Source organism: Balaenoptera physalus (assembly GCF_965194825.1).
Source record: "Balaenoptera physalus genome assembly, chromosome: 5".
Classification (NCBI taxonomy): Eukaryota; Metazoa; Chordata; class Mammalia; order Artiodactyla; family Balaenopteridae; genus Balaenoptera; species Balaenoptera physalus.
The window spans coordinates 62,024,004-62,044,009 of record NC_138884.1 but is presented as its reverse complement, the minus strand read 5'-3'; the positions used below and the strand labels follow the sequence as shown (position 1 = coordinate 62,044,009).

At 39.3% G+C, this 20,006-nt stretch overlaps 1 protein-coding gene across 9 annotated transcripts in view; it reads left to right on the top strand.

The window, feature by feature from the left end:
- SLC4A4 (solute carrier family 4 member 4) overlaps positions 1-20,006 on the top strand; it is a 437,388-nt gene that overhangs the window by 402,494 nt on the left and 14,888 nt on the right. For all 9 annotated transcript variants that reach the window (XM_082463732.1, XM_082463733.1, XM_082463734.1 and 6 more), the window contains 2 exons: positions 12,039-12,217; positions 13,490-13,562. In XM_082463732.1, coding sequence (XP_082319858.1) covers positions 12,039-12,217; positions 13,490-13,562 — 252 coding nt within the window. The remainder of the gene's footprint in view (positions 1-12,038; positions 12,218-13,489; positions 13,563-20,006) is intronic.

Sequence of the window (20,006 nt, the reverse complement as noted above, 5' to 3'; positions counted from 1 at the left end):
CTCATTGCTTTGTAAATGATCATTCTTTTCCTTTGGATGTTGTAGCATTTTCTTTTTGTCTTTATTTTGGAGTTTTATTATAACTTGTGTAAGCACAGATTTCTTTTTATTATTATTGGATTACTGGGCTTCCTGAATCTTCCTGTCTTTTATCAATTATGGAATTTTGTAATTCTGTGACTCTTTCAATCTCTAATACATCCTTCTGGAATTACAAGTAGAATTTTATTGTACATCCCCATCTTGTACCCCAATTCTACTAAACTGTTTTGTTTTGTTTTCACATTTACTATCTTTCAGTATCTGTGCTATATTTTGGATAATTTCTTCAGATCTTTCTACTAATTTTTTCTTCTGTTGGTTCTGTTCTACTACCAACCACTCCACTGAACTTTTCCTTTCAAGAATTATAAATTTTTTTATATTTAGAAGTTCTGTTTTGTTCTTTTCCAAATCTTCTGGTTCAGTTTTGATAGTCCCCTTCTTTATTTTTCTTCCATATACTCTTTATTATATATATATTTGCTGTCTTTGTGGGTTTGATTCTGAACTTTGTTTTCTCAGCTCTTACCCGTAGTGTCTTTCTTCCTCATGTATTTAGTGCTTTTCTTTAAAAAAAAAAAAAAAAAAAGTGAGCTAATAATCTTCCTATGAAATGCTTCAGAGCCTTCCAGAGATTTTATTTGCTTCTGAGAGATATAGGAGAGTCCAGCCAACCTGGGAACACTTTTTTTAAAATTTATTCCCATGAAAAAATCTTTTATTATGTAAAAGTTGTAAACATACACAGAAGAAGACAGAATAGTATAACTCAGTATTTATCGCCCAACTCTAACAATTAACAACTCCTGTCCAATCTTGTATCATTTAAATCTCCATGATCTTATCCCCTTCCTATAATACTTTGAAGTAAGTGTAGACAGCATTCCATATTATCCATAAATTTTGGGCTATGTATTTCTAAAGATAAGATCTCTTTTGAAAAGCATGACCACAATACCATTATCAGTCTAAAAAAAGTTAACAAAATTCTTTAATATCATCAAAAATCCAGTCAATATTTAAATTTGCAAATGTGTCATACATGTATTAAACTTTAAAAACACAATTTATTTGTTTAAATAAGGATCCAAATAAAGTTCAAACATTATCTTAAGTCTTTCATAAACTTTTATTTATTTCTTTATTTATTTACTTTAAAATTTTATTTATTTGTCTTTGGCTGCATTGGGTCTCTGTTGCTGCGCACAGGCTTTCTCTAGTTGTGGCGAGCTGGGGCTACTCTTCATTGTGGTGCACGGGCTTCTCATTGCAGTGGCTTCTTTTGTTGCAGAGCACGGGCTCTAGGCGCACGGGCTTCAGTAGTTGTGGCTCGTGGGCTCTAGAGTGCAGGCTCAGTAGTTGTGGCACACGGGCTTATTTGCACTGTGGTACGTGGGATCTTCCCGGCCCAGGGATCGAACCCAAGTCCCCTGCACTGGCAGGCAGATTCTTAACCACTGCACCACCAGGGAAACCCCTAAGTCTTTCATAAACTTTCAGTCCATAGATTCTCCCCTCCATCAGTCTGTTTGTTTCCCCTTGTAATTTATTTGTTGAAGATAACCAGGTTGTCTGTTTTTCTGTTTACCTTTTGCTGTATAACAAGCCTCCTGAAAACTTAACAACTTAAAACAACAATTTATTATTATTTCTCATGTTTCTTTGGGTTGACAGGGTTCAGATGGATACTTCTTGCTTGAGGTCTCTCCTGCAGTTGCAGTTAGATAGCGGCCAGGGCTGATGTCATCTGAAGGGTTGACCGGGATGATTGTCCAAGGTGGTTTCTTCACTCACTCACATGTCTCACATACCTTGATATTCCTTGGTGTGTCTGCCTCCCTCTCTCTCTCTCTCTCTCTCTCTCTCTCTCTCCCTCTCCCTCCCTCTCTCCCTCTCCCTCCCTCTCTCCCTCTCTCTCTCCCTTTCCCCTTCCCCCTCCCTCTCCCTCTCCCCCCTCCCCCTCTCACCACATGGCATCTCATCCTCCAGGGTCTTTCCATGTGGTGTAGGCTTCTCACAGCATGGCAGTGGGTTATTTGCACTTACTACATGGCAGCTGACTTCCAAGAATTAAGAAGTGAAAAATTAGGCCATATCATGGTTACACCTGCAACTGGCACAGCTTTACTTCGTTACTTTGCCAGAGTCAGCTGGTCAAAATAGTCATAGGACCATCCTCCATTCAAGGAGATGAGGAAGGACTCCACTGTTTGATGGAGGAGTGGCAATTTTACATTGTAGGAAAATATGTGGGACAGGAGATATCTTCCCAGCCATTTTTGGAAAGTAAAATCTGCCACATCTGTACTGAAGAATTTGCAGTAGTCTTGACTGCTCCCCTAGAAGCTTGATGGAATATAGTTTCGATATTTTATGTCTATATCTATGCAGTTTTTGAGAGTGTGGTGGCAAGACATTCATAGAAGGCTAGGACTACTTCACACTACATTTTTAGCTTAAGGTTTTTCAGACTGCAGAGGTAATGTGAAGTCCAGCCCCAAACTCAGTTGTAGGTTTATGGTTAGGAATATCTTTGGAGAATCTTTTTTGTTGTTGTTGTTGTTTTTAAAGATTTATTGATTGATTGATTGCTATGTTGGGTCTTCGTTTCTGTGCTAGGGCTTTCTCCAGTTGCGGCAAGCGGGGGGCCACTCTTCATCGTGGTGCGCAGGCCTCTCACTATCGCGGCCTCTCTTGTTGCGGAGCACAGGCTCCAGACGTGCAGGCTCAGTAGTTGTGGCTCACGGGCCTAGTTGCTCCGCGGCATGTGGAATCTTCCCAGACCAGGGCTCGAACCTGTGTCCCCTGCATTAGCAGGCAGATTCTCAACCACTGCGCCACCAGGGAAGCCCTTTTTTGTTTTTTTAATGGCATTACATCTAGTGGCAAGGCCAAGAGAGGCATGTATCCCCACTGTCTCTCTCTGTAGGGTGTTTTTTCCCCCTAGTTTACCAAATGGGTATGCTGTGTTTAGAGTATCCTAGTTTTATTTCAGGGGGTGTCTCCCATCTATGCCCTTTCCCCCATATCCCTAGGATTGGTGTCCTGTCCCTAGAGTTCAGATGGTCATTCTACCCCATGCCTTACCCCGCCAAAGACTGGCATAGTCTTGCAGGGCAGGCCCAGGCCTCAAGGGTTTACTGACATTGTAGATTTACTCTTTCTTGTTGCCATTATTTTTTGTTTCCAGTTATTTCTCTTACTTTCTGGCAGATAAACCATGATTTCTGTGAGATATTTTCTGTATTTTGTTGAGCATTTTTAGATGTTCTATACTGGGAGGAATTCAGTGTTGATTTACTTTTGAAAGGCTGGAAATAGATGTTGACTAATATATTTTATTCTGAAAAAGTTTGGAAACATATTCTTACTTTCGATATATAGTTAGTCAGATTTGCTATGTGTCCTTGAAGGCAAATGCCTATTCTTTTTGCTCATTAAGTTTTCTTACTAATAAAATTCAGAATTTCGAATTTAGCAAATTTGGGGTTGATAAAATATTGAAATTTTATTCTACTCCCTATAGAAAACATTAGAAAATCAAGGCATATTAGGATTTACTTCTTAAAATAGGAGTTGAATATATAAAAAATGTTTTCATCACTCTTGGAATTGCTTATTTGAAATCATTCCTTTGAATGACAGTAGTTATAGAATAAGTGCCAGTGTTTTGACACAAATCTAAAGATACCAGTGGGGATATCATCATGAATCAAGGGCTTTTCACACTGGATATTGTTTTGTTCAAATTTCGTTAGGAAAAGAGGCTGTGGAATGTGAAAATTGGAGATTCTATCTAAAATTATTAAGGGCCCTGACTGCTATGAAATTGATTCAAAAGAGAAACCTGACACAGTGAGAGAGATGGAGGCATTGTGATACTAAAAGCAGCATGTTTTTGGGTGGCATTGGCTTTGGCTCTGTGTCAGATGGCCCTGGCTGGCTGATTGCTCTGTTTGGGATGGGATCCACCTTTCCACTCTGCTGAGCAGCTCTATACTGATGAGGAACGCCAAGGCACTTGGCTTTTTTTGTCCATCATTTTGGTTGGTTATGTCCCACATTATCCCTGCAGAGCACTCAAAAGCAAACCTGGTTCAGCAAGGTCATGACTTCTCCAAGGTCTTTCCCTGAGTCATTGCAGAGGCAGGAAGAGAGTATGAGCTTCAGACTTCAAAGCAAGGGATACTTCTCACAAGGGAAGTGATTTTAAGTGTTAAAGATAGGGTGCAGGAGGGAAAAACTGCTTGGAATCGGTATCCAGAAATAGATATTAGGTCGTTGTAGCAATAAATTTTCTCTGATAAACTCTATGGTAGAACACTTAATTTGAGTGTGTTTTCTTGGGTAACTCCAAATGTGCCCTGTTTTAATTTTTCCTTTCCATTTCTGCTATGATACCTTAGATTCAGTCCTTTTATCTCATGTCTAGACTGTTGTAATGGTTTAACCATGAGTTATCAATAATAACCAGTCTCCCTTGCTTCATTCCAAAAGCTGGAATATTTTTTTAAAGCATTTTTTTTTTTTATATGTCAGTCCTGTAGTTCTTAAACTTTTATACCTTGGCCCTCTAAACCTTCTTCCCTTGAAGAATGTCCATTTGCCCTAGCTTGGAATTTAAGTCTCTTTGTGATATGATCTCACCCAAAATTTAAAATGATTCTTTCCACATACTATACAATGCCCCAGTCAAATGAACTGTTGTTTTTTCTTCACCTCGCAGTTTCTTCTGCTGGTTATTCCAACTCTCCTCTCCACTCCTCAATGATTACCACCTATCAGAATCATCCCCATCCTTTAAGATCCTCCAAATATAAAAACTTGTCAGCGTAGCCTTCACTTATAATGTAATTTCTATTGCTGTTGTTTTTGCTTTTACTTACTGTATTACTCTGTGGCATTGGTCACATAATGTCTTGCACAGTAGTTTTTTTGTGTAATTACCTTATCTTCTTTTCTGAGCCAAACGTTTTCAAGGCAAGGACCATGTTTTAGTCCTCTTTCCAGCTCTCGTGTGGCCCATCACAATGACTTCCATAAGGTAGACTTAGTAAATACATCTTGAAGAATTTTGTTATCTGTGGCCACATGGTTCTCAGAGCTGTTGCACCGTATGAGCTGGGTGATAACTGAAGAACCTGCCCGCCCATCTCCAGTTCTCATAGTGAGTGCTTATGTTAGTCAAAGCCCTGTTTAGATGGCATCGCTGCGGGAAGATTTTGTGGGTTCACACTAGACGTAGTTAAACACTCTGTGCTCTTGGGTGTCTTTTTCAAACCTCTTTGAATCTCTGTTTAAAATACATTATAATTTGTGTACAAATCTGTGTCCCCTCCCTTGGTGGGAGAAACTGTGTCATGGTTCTCAGTGTCCCCATAAACCATCTTGTTCTCTGAATCATGGGGGCTCCTAGCACGAATGTTTATTCTGTGTCTGTGCGTGTGTGTGTACTGCTCCTGACTCCTTTGTTATCATCTATTTATCAGATGTAAACTGTGAGTCTAACCTTTGTCTCTCATAGATTTTGATTTCTGTGGATTTATTCCTGAATGACCTTTGTTCTGTATTAACAAATCATATACGATATCAAAAGGAAGTAAAGTTTCAGTTGCTATCGTTGTACTTAAAATAATCTCCAGTTTCAGAAAGTAGGACATTTTTGGGTTTATATCCATGAAGACAAGGACTTTTATAAACTTTAAAGGATATACTTAACCTTTTGAGTGCTTACTAAATCCTTGCTCTGTATGGAACGCTTGTGTTAGATGTTAAAGATAAAAATTGTTCTAAGGTATGGTCTCTGCCCTGAAGGAGTTTAGTGGATTTCCCCTATTCACCACTCATATCCACCCCTAGGTTGAAAATGACCTTGCCTTCTTTGTGCCTTGTACCTTTCACATACAGTAAATTATTTGCTTCCACACCTGGCTTCAACTAATAACCTGTAAACCTCTTAAGGGCAGATATTCTTTCTTATTGTTTTATCTAACACAAGGCCTAGCATAGGTGTTCAATGAATGTTTATTTAAAAAATAGTTTTCCAAGCAAAGATAGGAGCAGATGCAAAGGCCCTGGGTGGAAAGCTTGGCGTATTGAGGAACAGATAACAGGTCAGTGTAACTGGAGCCTTGGGGAATCAGTGATTCAAGGTAAGGTCAGTGGGAGTGGGACCAGATCACCGTAAAACAAAGGCTCTCAACTTCAGCATTATTGTCGTTTTGCATAATTCTGTGTTGGTCATGACCGTCCTGTGTATTGCAGGCTATTTAGCAGCACCTCTGGCCTCTACTTACTAGATGCTGGTCGCACCCTTTCCCGCCAAGTTGTTACAACCAAAAATGTCTCCAGACATTGCCACGTGTCCCCTGGTGCGCAAAATAGTTCTGGGGAGAAACACCGATGTAGAACCTTAAGGATAATTTTACACTGCTTAGGTTTTATTCTAAGTGAAACAAGAAGCCACTGAAGGATTTTTGGGCAGGGAAAGCAATGAGGAGAGTGGGTTGTCAGGGACAAGAATAAAGCAGGGGCTTCTGAGGCCAGAGCGGCATCGAGAGCCGAGGGTTGCTGAGTGGAGGTGAAGGAAGCCTGGGAGTTTGAGGTGGACCTTGAAGGGACAGGATGGATTTAAACAGAGGTCGAGATGCAGAAACAGTGCCAGTCTGAAGAGTGGCACATAATGTGCAGGGCACGTTTAGGGAATGGTATCGTTTCAGGAACCCGTGAGGGGGCCCCCATCACAGACTCAGATGCAGGAGACTCGGCGTGGGGAGCCAGGCTCGTGGGACCCACTCCGTCCTGCTTGGGCCGCTCATCTCCCACTGGCCTCCCCTGCTTCCTCAGCATGCCAGCCTGGGTGGATGGCATCAGAGCTGTACTTTAGACCCTCACTCTGGCAGCAGTAAGGATGGATGGGAGACGTACTAGAGAGGAGGAGAGGGTGGAGGGAGTGGTCAGGCGGCTGCTGTGTAATCCGGGAGAGAGATGATCAGAATCTGAAGAAGGCAAGAGGCAGTAGGGAGGAGGGGTGAGGAGCAAAAGATGTCACATGGCGTTTTAGAAAAAAACGCTGTTTTCTGTATTTCGTACAGTATTATTTCCATTAAAAAGGGCCAAATATTTGAATATTATTTTCATTCCATTCAAATCTAGTTTTTCAGACACTTGTAGCTAAAAGAGATACCTTAGAAGTGGCTCATTTTCACACACATAGGTTTGTTTTGCAGGAACAACTTCTCTAACATAACCATTTGCGTTCTGGGGTCTTTATGGCAATAGTTGGGGCGCCATGAATTTTGGAGCATTGCTTTTATCATTTTGTTCAACAAACATATCTCCAGTGTTTACTGTGTGTAGGACACCATACTAGACATTGTAAGCCTTAAGCATTGAAATTAGGCAAAATAAATTCATTGTTTTCCCTCTTTGGACTCTCAGTCCCCTTAAAATCTCTCCCTTCTGTCCTTTGTGTTTCCCCACTACTGTTCCTTTAGTTTGAACTGCATCATCTCAAGCCTGGATTATGGCAGCGTTTGTCAGGCTTGTCACCTCTGCCTCCAGTCCTGACCTCTTCCAACACGTCTTCTACAATCCAGCAGAGCCCTCCTTCTAAACACAAATCTGATCACATCACTTGCCTGCTTACAACCCTTCAGTAGTTTCCTATCGCTCTTATGATAGAAAGAATTCCAAAGCCTTCAACAAAACATCAAAGTTCTTAACTTCTTTAGCCTTATTTTCCACCTTTCCCATCTCCTCCTAAGCACCAACTCTATTTAATTTTCTCAAAATGGTAGCTCATTTGCCTGTTAGTTTCCCCTGCGTCTCCATATCTTGTGTCTCCCAGCTGGTTATGGCTTACGTTTTAGGACTCAGCTTAGGTACCACCTCCTCTGCAAACTATCCTTGACCTTGGGCTGAGTTGAGTGCCCCTCCTGGGTGCTCACCCCTGCTGTAGACCTTTAACACTGTGGTACTGAGAATGCCTATGACTTGTCCACCTCTACTACTACTCTGTAAGCAACTTGAGGGCAAGGACTGTGTCATTAGCTATAATTTTATTTCTAGGGTCTAGCAGAGTGCCATGGAACAGATGAATTAACATGCATTCATTTATCCAGTGAACATTTATCTAGTGTCCGCTCTGTAGCGGGCACAGTGCCATGGGCTGGAGTTTCAGTGGTGGACAGAAACGCACATGGTCCCTGTCCTCATGGAGCCTCTGGTCCCTGAGGGAGAGAGGCATCATCCCAGTAATCCTGCAAACTGTGACATTGCAAATGTGTCTGGTACCGCGAAAGACAAGTCATGGTCCTTTAAGAGTCTATAAGAGAGGGTTTGACCTAGTCCCAAGGTGCTGGGAGTTCGAAGGTGGTGGCACTTACACTGAGATCTCACACAACAGTAGGATTAGCTGAGTGAGACTGGGTGGGAAGAGGAACACAGGATGGCACAGGAATCACTGTATATGAACAGGCTTTATAAGAGGCGGTAACCCGGCAGGAATGAATGACCAGAATAATCCAGTGTGGCTGCAGTGAGAGAGGGAGGGTTGAGTCTGGAGAGGGAGCTCTGCAGAGGCAAATCAGGCAGCACCTTCAGGTCAAGTTGATAATTTCCCCTTCCTTTTAAGAGCATCAAGTAGTCTCAACGTGGTTGAGGGAAAGGAAGACTTTTTGAAGGGAGTGATGTCAAGAGGCAGAGTAATTATGTGTCTGTAATTATTTTGTCCCAGAACTTTTATTTATTCTGGCGGTTTTGCGGTTACCTTTGTATTCTACTTTCTGAAATCCTCATTCCACCTTCTTTGGTATTATGCGGCCCCTTTTTGCTAGTCTCCAGGATATCTAGCTCAAACTTGTTTTACTTGAAATAGTTTAAGAAAGCATGCAGGTGGCTCAGGGTAACATGCATGACTTTGCTGCAGTCAGTCTTCTTTTGACCCGTTGATCTGGCCAGTGTGCACATCCTTAGGTTATTAACAGTTTCCTTGGTGACAAGATTTGGGGATCCTGCCCATTGATTACCATGTTGGTACCTCTAATATGGTCTTGAGTGATTTAGTCTAAATAAGGCTTGAAACTATGTGGTATTTCCAGATGTTGTTCACCTCCCCTCTTCCCCCTCCAAAAGGTTCACATTTCTACCGATTAACAAATAAGTTTTAATTTTTTGTGTAGCTAATGAAGAGTTTATAGTTGCCACTCGAGAATGTATACATGCTATTTGTCATTCACTTTTTAATTAATTGAGCATTGACTATGCATCATGTACTCTGCTTAGGTATTCAGGATACAGTCTAGCTCCTCATGTTACCTACAGTCTGATATCAAAGACAGATAAACACATCTACAATTTCAAAACAGTGTGATGAGTGCTGTGATAGAGGAAAGTGTAAAGTGATAGACAGGGGAACATAAAGGAGGAGATGTAACCTAACTAAACTCATCTATCTCACCTGGGCTGAGGAAGGAAAAGCTACCAGAAAAAAAAAAAAAGGCTGATTTAAGTCTTAAGGATGAGTAGGGCTGGGCCAAGGAAAGAAGGAAAAGAGAGGTTATTCCAGGGAGAGATGCTATATGGGCAAAGACACAAAAGGCATTAGTGAGTAAGACATATTCAAGGAATTGCATATGGTTGAAAGTGGCCGTGATATAGGATCCAAGTAGGGCAGAGGTCAAAGCTGAGGCTGCAGATGTAAACAGAGGCCAGATCATGAATGGCCAGCACATCTACAGGCAGGAGTGAGCAAATCCTGTATGCTCCACCTTAAGGAAGAGCCAGAATCCACCCACTTCTTGCTATGTTCACTGGTACCACCCTGGTTCTAACCATGACAGTCTCTTGCATGGGTCATGGCACCAGCCTCCTAATTGGTTACTGTTTTCTTCAGTCTCTTCCTAACCCAGCAGCCGTGGTGTTTAGGACATAAGCAGATCATCTCGTCCTTCCCTTTAAAACCCTACAGTGGTTTCCGACGGTACTCAGAGTACAAGTCCAACTTCTCATAGTTCTCTTTAGTGCTTACTGCTGTTTTAGATACTGTATAGTTTACTTATTTATGTTGTTTATTGTTGTCTCTGTCAATAGAATGTAAACTCCATGAGCTCAGGAATTTTTGTCTGTTTTATTTGCAAATATGTCACTAACATCCAAGCCTGTGCTGGTTATGAGGTTGGCAGTCAGAATTTGTTGAAAGAATGAATGACTGAGACCCCACATGTAGCAGGATATTCACCTCATTAGTCACTACTGAACAAGTTATTTCTGTTCATCCTCACCTTGGCCCCGTTTCCACTGCCTTAACCCACTCCCAGTTCAAACCCTTATGCTTTCAAACCATTTGTACTGCAGTGAACTGGTTTTCTGAATATGTATCCACCTATTTGTCTCTCAAGGAGATTTTCATTCTTAGCCAAACCTGGACTAAGTAAAAATTACGCTTTTCTTTCTGTGTCAGCTGCGATGAGTTCTCTGAGAACATGATTAGACCCGTGTGTGCCAGCCAGGGGTGAAATCGTGGCATTTCAGTGAGAAGAGAGCAGCGTTCTGAGTAACTGTAACAGGATCTGAATGATAACAGTCACCGGGTTCCTAGTGTAAAGACCATTCTCATTTTTTAAAGCCAACCTCTCTGTTTCCTCAGATTGGTCGTGCTAAGCCTCTTGGCGCTGCTGCTTCCATGCTGTGAAAATGTACTGCTCTGTTTTCTCAGGCTCCGTAGGGGTATTAGGTATTTGATTTCTTCATAAATAGAGCAGAGAAATACAACCAGAGAATAACATTGTGGACACATTGAACAATATTTATTTAGTGAGTAAAAGAGCTAGACCTTTTGTTACATTGTCTGCTCTTCCAGTCAGTAAATGTTATTGTGACTATCTGGCAATGTTTGAAATCAGCCTATTCTTATTAAGGAGGTACAATTACCTTAATTATAATGTTTCATAGGTTGTTAAACAATTATTTTCATGTACTATTAAGGGTGAGAAAGGGTCTTCTATGTACTTTTTTGTCTTTATTTTTTTAATTGAAGTGTCGTTGATTTACAGTGTTGTGTTAGTTTCAGGTGTACAGCAGAGTGATTCAGCTTTTTATAATTTATATGTATTTTTTATATATACTTGTATATGTATTTTTATTTATATATATATATATATAAATCTATTCTTTTTCAGATTCTTTTCCATTATAGGTTATTATAAGATATTGAATATAGTTCCCTGTGCTATACAACAGGCCCTTGTTGGTTCTCTGTTTTATATGTAGTAGCATGTATATGTTAATCCCAAACTCCTAATTCCCCACCCCCCTTTGCCCTTGGTAACCATAAATTTGTTTTCTATATCTGTGAGTCCATTTCTGTTTTGAAAGTGAGTTCATTGGTATCATTTTTTTAGATTTCACATATAAGTGTTAAGGTTGCTTGTCTTAAGGTTGCTCTCACATCATTAGTCTACATGTGCTGAATACTGTCTGCGTGAACAGCATATTGCTAGTCAAGCAGAGAAGGCATCATGCCTGTTTTTAAGGTACCTATCCTGTTTATGTTAAAAACAACCAGTATTACTATTGCTACTGTCACCATTTATTGAGCTTCTACTCTGTAACTATCACTGCCATTTAAGTTCCTACAAGGTGATTTGCCTCAATTACTTCATTGAAGGATGTCAGTAACTCTTCAAGGTAGTTCTATATCTCCATTGTTCCAATTATGTAATTGGATGCAGAGACAATCATTCACAATACGCAAATAATAAACTGTGACTTAAATCAGGCTAGAGGAGGTGTGTCATGTGGCAGCTTTGCGTTGAATTGTTAGGGGGATAGTATGAGGAAGATAAAGTCTCATTCAAGGACCTCATCTTCTGGTAGGTATGTGTATCAAGCAAAGCGAATTGGTTTCTTTGGGTAATCTTAACTCCCATCTGGAAGTATGACTAGATAGCAGTATGAGTGCTTTCTTCACATGGTTTTGTGACCTCTTGCTACAGAAAGGAGCTGGATATCACCTGGATCTCTTTTGGGTGGCCATCCTCATGGTGGTGTGCTCCTTCATGGCCCTTCCGTGGTACGTGGCTGCTACTGTCATCTCCATTGCTCACATCGACAGTTTGAAGATGGAGACAGAGACTTCTGCACCTGGAGAACAACCAAAATTCCTAGGAGTGAGGTGTGTTACGTCAGAGAAAAATGGCTCCATAGAACATACCATGCTCACATCTGTGTGTCAGTCAGAAGGAAACGGACAAATGTGGAGGAGAAAGGGCTGGTGATGAATAATTTATTCCTGTACTTGATGTTCTAGAAAGGACTAAATTTTCATGTGAAAGAGTCTTCCATAATTTCTGGAGTTCACTTTTTATCTTACATACATTCCCTTTGATTAACAGCAGACTAAATTATGCAGAGTAAAAACGCAGACAGGTCATTCATTTTCTTCAACATGCAGGTCATTTTAGTGCTGTGGTACATACTCTATCACAATCATATATATATAGCCAGACCCTTTAATTTTTCAGCTCTGTTGAGACTCCCTAAAACTCTTGAGTCTGCTTATGATTCTCAAGATGCTATGAAAGGAGGGAATTCCCTGGCAGTTCAGTGGTTATGACTCGGCCTTTTCACTACCAGGGCCCCGGGTTCGACCCCCGGTCAGGGAACTAAGATTCGCAAGCCGCGCGGCCAAAAAAAGATTCTGTGAAAGGAGAGGAATTCTTATTTTCCAGTTCATTTTCTATCCCATAAGCACTGAGAAACCTTGACCTCCAGCAGTTAAATCTGAGTAGCCATGAAGAGCTCTTATGAGACCTTCATACTTTATTGCGTATTTTGCAGCGGACTCTGCCCCTAAGAGCTTGGGTGAATAGCTCACGTGACAGAGCCATCGTTTCCCACGCCACAACAGCGGGTGATTTTTCTTGGGGGGAGGGGGTGTTGTATGGGAATCGTATTTGTTAAAAAAGTGCTTTTGTTGTTGTAGATTTGGAAATGAGACTGATGGGATTTATTGCACTTAGGAAATTTCCCTGAGCTGTTTGTTAATTAGAATGTGGGACGATGTAATAACTGTCTCCTATGAAGGAAGGTGTAATTACACAACAGTACAAGTTGTTTAAAAAATAAGGGCTTCAAGTAGGCCAGTAATTGATGGACCCAGAGCAAGTGATTTTTCTCTCCTGATTCTAAAAGGACAAAGGACTTAGCAGAATCACTTTTTTCTTGATGAATTCAAATCACATACTGCAATAGTTTTAAGAGAATTTTATAGTTCTGTTAAGCTTATATGCTGTCCTTGAGGTATTAATTACATATGATATCCGCACCTTTGCTGTCTTAGCCAAACAGTGATTCCATCAATGTATAGTATTTTCTGAAGGTGAAAAGGCAAAAGCATGTTTATGAAAACAAAAGGTAGATTGGTAATCTTTTGATTTGGTTTCAGGGAACAAAGAGTCACTGGAACCCTTGTGTTTATTCTGACTGGTCTGTCAGTCTTTATGGCTCCCATCTTGAAGGTAAATATGTGAAATACTCACTTCTTCCTCCTTCTCAGAACACTGACAGATAATTGGATATGTGAAGAGTAGAATTTCTTAAGAAATATCTGCAAGATCGTTATCACATCCATAACACACTGAATGAAGCAGGAGTCAGGTAGAATGAAGACTTTAAAAACTTTTACCTTGATTTCCTTCTTACTCCTTCTCTTATTATTGTTATTATTATTGCAGTTATTTGGTTGAACCATATTAAATTACCACTATTCAAATTTTTTGACCTATGCATATGGCAGTTTCATGCAGTTCAATCTAGCTAACTGATCTCCACTCCCCATGACATTTTTCACTCTCCTAGTCTCCCTACATCCTTTCTTCCCATCACTTCCCATTTACTTGTCCCTAAATCCTGCCCTCCCTTCCCACATTAGACTCCTGGATAACATGAATGACTCAGGATGATCATTTTGTAATTGTTTTCTTATTATTAATTATTGCTGACTGTGTTTCTGTATTCTTTGAATCAGAAGGCCTAATATCCACAAAGAAAGAATGGAATAAAATTACTGATTTATAACTAGAAAACTTTAGAAATGAACTTTTGAAGAAGAAAAATGATAGATTATTTAGAAAGTTAGGAGTCAATATATAGGTTTGATTGATGGGGTGAATGTTTAATAGATAAATATAAACTATATATGAAAGCATATTTAGAAGTAGAGATAGTACTTAAAAAGATTAATATATATCTGTCATTGAAGCTTCCAGTTTTCTTTTGTGACACAAATATTTTATTCTTTTTTTATTACATAACAAAACTAGCCAATTATTGCTAATTTGTATCTTATGCTTTGCATCACAGTACAAAGCATGAATATCACCTATAGACCTAATAGCTATCAACAATCCCACTGTTAGCAATATCCTTCCAAATTTTTCTCTAAAATTTTTTGTGTATCTTTAAACAATTTTAATTTTTCAAAAGGTTTTTTGAATGCTTATTTAATTACACAAGTAATAGAGCAGTACATTCTTGGAAAGAATTCAAAGAATACAGAAGTACAGTGAAAGGCAAAAGTTCTCCATTTCTTTCCCATTAACACATTTATATGTCAATTGCCAATCAGATGAATTTGTGGAAAATAGAACTGTAATTTCTTAACTTATAGCTAGGACTGACTTTGCCTTCAGAGTATTTAGATTAGTGCATACATTATGCACAAAATACTTTGTAAACAGTTAAAAGATGTAAATATCTTTTGTCACTGGTTTCTACAATGTCAATTAGCTGGTTTAATTTCTGACTGGAATCATGAAGGAATATGTATCTCATGTAATATGTGGGGAAGTAAAACTAAAAGTAATTGCAAGGAGTTCATTTCTGGTTATATACAAAGGACCTTAAAAAAGGACAGATCTTATGTTCTGTGAGGACAGAGGGAAATCTGTTGTCAGTTTTGCTAGTGCAGAGCGAATTGTGGGGGAGGTTCGAGTTGTTGTGAGTTTCACAGCATCAAATCCACTGCCAAAGTGCTCTGTGTTCCTCTATTGCCCCGTAGACGCCAGCACATCAGCTGGTGGAAAAGTCTAATGACAGCTTTTTACCGCATAGGCAATGGGACCTCATCCGGACAGATCAACTTGTAGAGATCATTGTAGGTAATTATGACCTCACATTGTGGGAGGCTCTCCTAGGAAGGAATTTGCCCCTGGGACCCCTGAAGGTGGATTCACACGACACAACTGCCAAGTCTCTTTTATAGGGTCTCTTAGTGCTTAAGCCACTAGTAAGAGATAAATAGAAATCTTCCCATCAGTTCGTATGTACTCATCACCACCCACTCTTTCTTTAATTTTATTTTTATATTATTTCTTTTCAATAATGCAGTATAAAATCCTAACTCAGAAAAGTCAGATGTGTTTAAAAATTCTTTTTTGTTTGTTTGTTATAGCAAATCGGCTTTAATCTTGGAGAATCTGTCAACTGAGTGATCATGCATGATTCCAAAGGGACACAGAGAACAAACAGTGTATAAACTGCTATTTTTAGGGAGAGATGCAAGGCCTCTTCCTAACTCTTTTCTCACCCAACTATGGCTGCAGAGGAGTTAAAGCTGAAAGCACTTTTGTTCTTCATTTTACAATGATTCTTTTTGCCCCTGATATGCAAAGCACCATAGTATCTATGGGAACAGATGATAATACAGAGAAAGCAAAAAGATAGATGTAAGGGATCAGTGAGTATGAGCTGGCTTTTGCTTTGACCTTCCTTAAGTACTCACGTTCTGGCTCACCCTCATTCAGGTACTAGTGTCCATAATTGTGGCTATTTCTACCTGAAAACTTTGGGTTAATGCAAAGAGTCAGCGTAAGCATCAGTGAAAAAGGCAGTTCAGCAAACATTTTTGGTAGGCCATATTTTGCCCAAACTGTGGGAAATGAAATTGTTTAGTTAGTGTAGTTTCCAACATATCGTGGGGAACCTGGATTTAAAAACAACAAGGATAAAATAGTCTAGCATTGACTCCTGTGGTTTGTTACTTCAGCAAGTGAGGCTATTCCTTACTTCAGGAATCACATCTGAAAAGGTCAGCCAATTTCAGATCAGGTGCCCTTCTTAGCACTGACGTTTGGTAAGTTATGTGCTTTCACTACAGAACCCTTGTTAGCTCATCCGAAAAGTCAACACAGGAAGAAGCAGATGTTGAGAGTAGTTTAACTAAAACCTAAGTTACGCCTAAGAAGAAGTCGAGATTAACAGTTAACCTCAGAATTCACTCAGAAAGTGGTGTCATGAGTTACCTTGGAGGAGGGAATCTTTTTTCCTCCACTATGTGACTATGTGTGTTTTAAAGAAACAGGTGATAACTTTAGGGAATGGTTTTACTCAAAAGAGCTGCCTTTGAAAAGCAGATCGAATGAATGAAATCAAGAGAAGCTTGTGACTTTTAAAAATGAAATGGCTCAACACCTTCCCTCCCAACTCCCTGCGTCCATCACAGGTTTGGTGGCCTCCAATGATGCTAGTTATTTTCTGCCATGCATTAAGCAGTGTGGGTAGTTGTTCCCCGTACCTACTTGGGCAGACTTACTTTGAACATTGATTACTTTGAAGTTGATGACCTCTGTTCTGATCTCTTTGCCGAAATCTGTCTTTTTACATAGAAGAATGTAAGGAATCATAGTGTACTAGCTTTTAAGTTCAGGAGGCTACCCCTTGACCTTGGCCAGCAACAGTGGCGCATGCCTCAAATCTCACCATTGATTCAGTACAGAACTGCTGGGAAACAGGAATAACTGGCTTCCTAGGCTGGCTAGATAGTTTAGATCTGTGTTTCTGCAGCAGAAATACTGCCTGTTAAGCTAGTGCTCTGTATGGGGAGACTCGGTAGACCAAAGAGCAGCAAAAAGATGAAAGACAGTTCCTGGAGCTTACTTTTTCCATACTTCTGGCAAGCCCAAACAAATAAAGATCAAGAAAAGTTCACTGCTACTTCTGTTCCCTTTGCTTGAATTAATTTATCTTTAACAGGAGGAGTAGCCAAAATTTATCTTTCAGATTTGTTCAGTGTTCTAAAATGTGGAGGATAGTGTTTAATTTGTATTTGACAACATTTGTTGGGCTCCTGCTGTATGCCGTACACTCTGTTCAGTAACAGAAAAACAAGGAGACATGATAATGAAGATACTGCTGCTGATGATCTTGTTGAAGTTGATTGTAATAGAAGCTCCCATTTATTGAGCTTGGCCTTGGACTAAGGGCTCTGCACAGGTTTTTTATATTTGGTTCTCCAGTCACACCTCCAAAAAGTATACTTACTTATGATTGAATCCACTTTATAGATAATAAAAACTATGAGTAACTTGCCAGGTCACAAAGTTCTTAAATGGTAGAGCCAAGATTTGAACTCAGGCAGTTCTGACTCCAAAGCTTGATCTCATAGCCATCATGGTTTACCACCTTTTAAATAAAACAGTATTTGCCCTCTAAGAACTTATTCATTTTCATTTCTCATGAGATGATCTTCCCCAGCTTCTCTGATCTGATTTCTGATTCTCTTATGTAGTGAGAAAGATGGCATTTTTACAAACTGCTCACCATAGCTCACTCCACAGTTTCTTGTGACGAGGGACCAGATTGCAAGTCAGCAGCTTCCTTACATTGATTTTTAAGGCTTAAGGGTATTAGGATATTATTTTAATAACATGTTCCTGAAGACAGCTGTTACAGTTGAAAAAGCAATACTGTAGAGCCTAGATAAAACCAAGCCTTCAAGTTTGACCTTGGTAGCCATCCTTCTGTCCTAAACTCCTGCCACCCAAACCCACCACAGAGGGGCCAGAGAAAGTGGGACTTTGCACTTGTAGGCTTCTTGACTTGTCACTAAAAGTTCTGATGATAATGACATCAGTGCCACATTTATCAAGCATCTATTATGAGCCAGGCACTGAACTAAATGTTTGTGCTATGTAATCTTTATCATAAGCACTATATGGGTGAGAATATTGAGGATAGGGGAAGTTGATCGTTTTCTCTGGGTTGCACAATGGGTAGTGCCAGAATTGGAACCCAGGTCTGTCTAACTTTTATGCCCACGATCTTATCAGGACCTCATTCTGGGTTTTATACACACACACCCACACACTGACTATGATTCTGCGGGGAGACCTCACTCTTGTACTGAATTCTGTGCTGTGGACGCTACAGCCTCTCTTTTTTATTAAATTTACCCTCTTTACATTTTTTTTTTATGAGAATACTCTAACACCATCAGAAAATCAAAGGGAGAGTTAAGTCACCAGAATTTGAAAAATTTGGTAACATAGTCTGAATATGTTAAATATTGATCTCATCTCAGTTTCACTATTCTGCCTGGTTATAGGATCAAGCACTTAATTTTTTCATTTTTCATTTTCATTAAAAGCATTGTAATATTTATTTACAATTATGCTTTTTGGCTTTCTGGGTATGATTGATTATTTATGTAATTTTTTGCATAATTTTATCATTTGGCACTTCTTGATATGCCTATGAACCTAGTATACCCTGTGTTTTTTATATTTTAATTTCTCCTGTCTTGCTTTATAAAAATGTCTACCTGCTATTACTATGTATATTATACTAGTTTAACTTAAAATAGGATCCTACCTTTTTAAAACACATTCTTCTTTTCCTTCCTTTGGGAAATTTCTATTGTGATGAATGATTCTATTGTGATGAATTTTGAAGGATTGACCTCCTAACATGACTCATGAACCAAATCCAATAAAAGGTATCCTCTAACCCAGTAATTCTGTTAAATTTCATCAGAATTTCCAAACTGGAAGATTTTTATTGAGACACTACACATTCATAAAGAAAATGGTGAATTTCATAAGACATTTGTGTCACTTTGAAATTGGCTAAAAATCAAATGAATAGCCTTCTTTATATGTACTATTTTCACCAAAGAATAATTTTTTAAAAACATTATCATATCTAAATCTGTTCTCCTACCCAATCCCCATTCTGAGTTAATGCTACCTTCTGATTTTATTTTGTGGTAGGTTTGGCAAATAACCTGTCATCATCCGTTCAGAGAGAACAGACCTAGGCACCAAGGCACAAGTTGCCTTCACTCTGGCGTTAGAACTACATTAGAGAAAATACTTAACTAAGCTTAAGTGAGGGATGGGACTAAGGCCCAAGATCATCTATATGATTACTTTCTTTCAAGTCAGAAAAACACTCAAATTAAAAAATAACTACTGCAGGATTTCTAACTAGTTTCCCATGAGCTCTATACTTCTTTTTTCCCCTTCCACCTTTCATTTCTTCCCAAGAAATTAGAAATGACATGGTAAGAAATCTTCATATATTAAGGAAGAATAGAAGTGGCCTTGTCTATAGAAGATGTTTTAAAAATTAAGAAATAAGTCAAAACTATGAAGGGGTCTTTTTGTTAGTTTCCTATTGTATTTTTTGGTAAATTTGTACGGAGGCATCATTGGGAATGGAAACACGCATGTTCTTAAAGGAAATAAAGGCACATGTCCCAGCGTAAGTGGCTTGAATGTAATGTGTTCACCTCTTTGTGGTGACTGTTGGGTATTACAGCCCACACGGCGTCCCTGCCACTCACACTGACCCTCCCACCACCTTCAACACTCAATCTCATCTATTTTTTTTCTGAGCTCAAGATCAAATTAACTATGTTAAAATTGTTAGTCTTTTTTAGAAGAAGCATGCAATGTTTTATATAAATAAGTATATTTATTCCATATACGTTTAACAATTTTTACAGCTAACCAATAACAATTAGAGGCAGTTGTGACCCGTTTTGGAATTTACTGTTTCTCTAGTAGTAGCCAAAGGGTCTCAGATACAGAACTGTTTGAGGTGATCACAAGGAGCGGCTGATAGAAATTGTGCTTCAATTTCTTAATACATGTGATAGTTCTTTAAAAATTACTCTAAAGTTA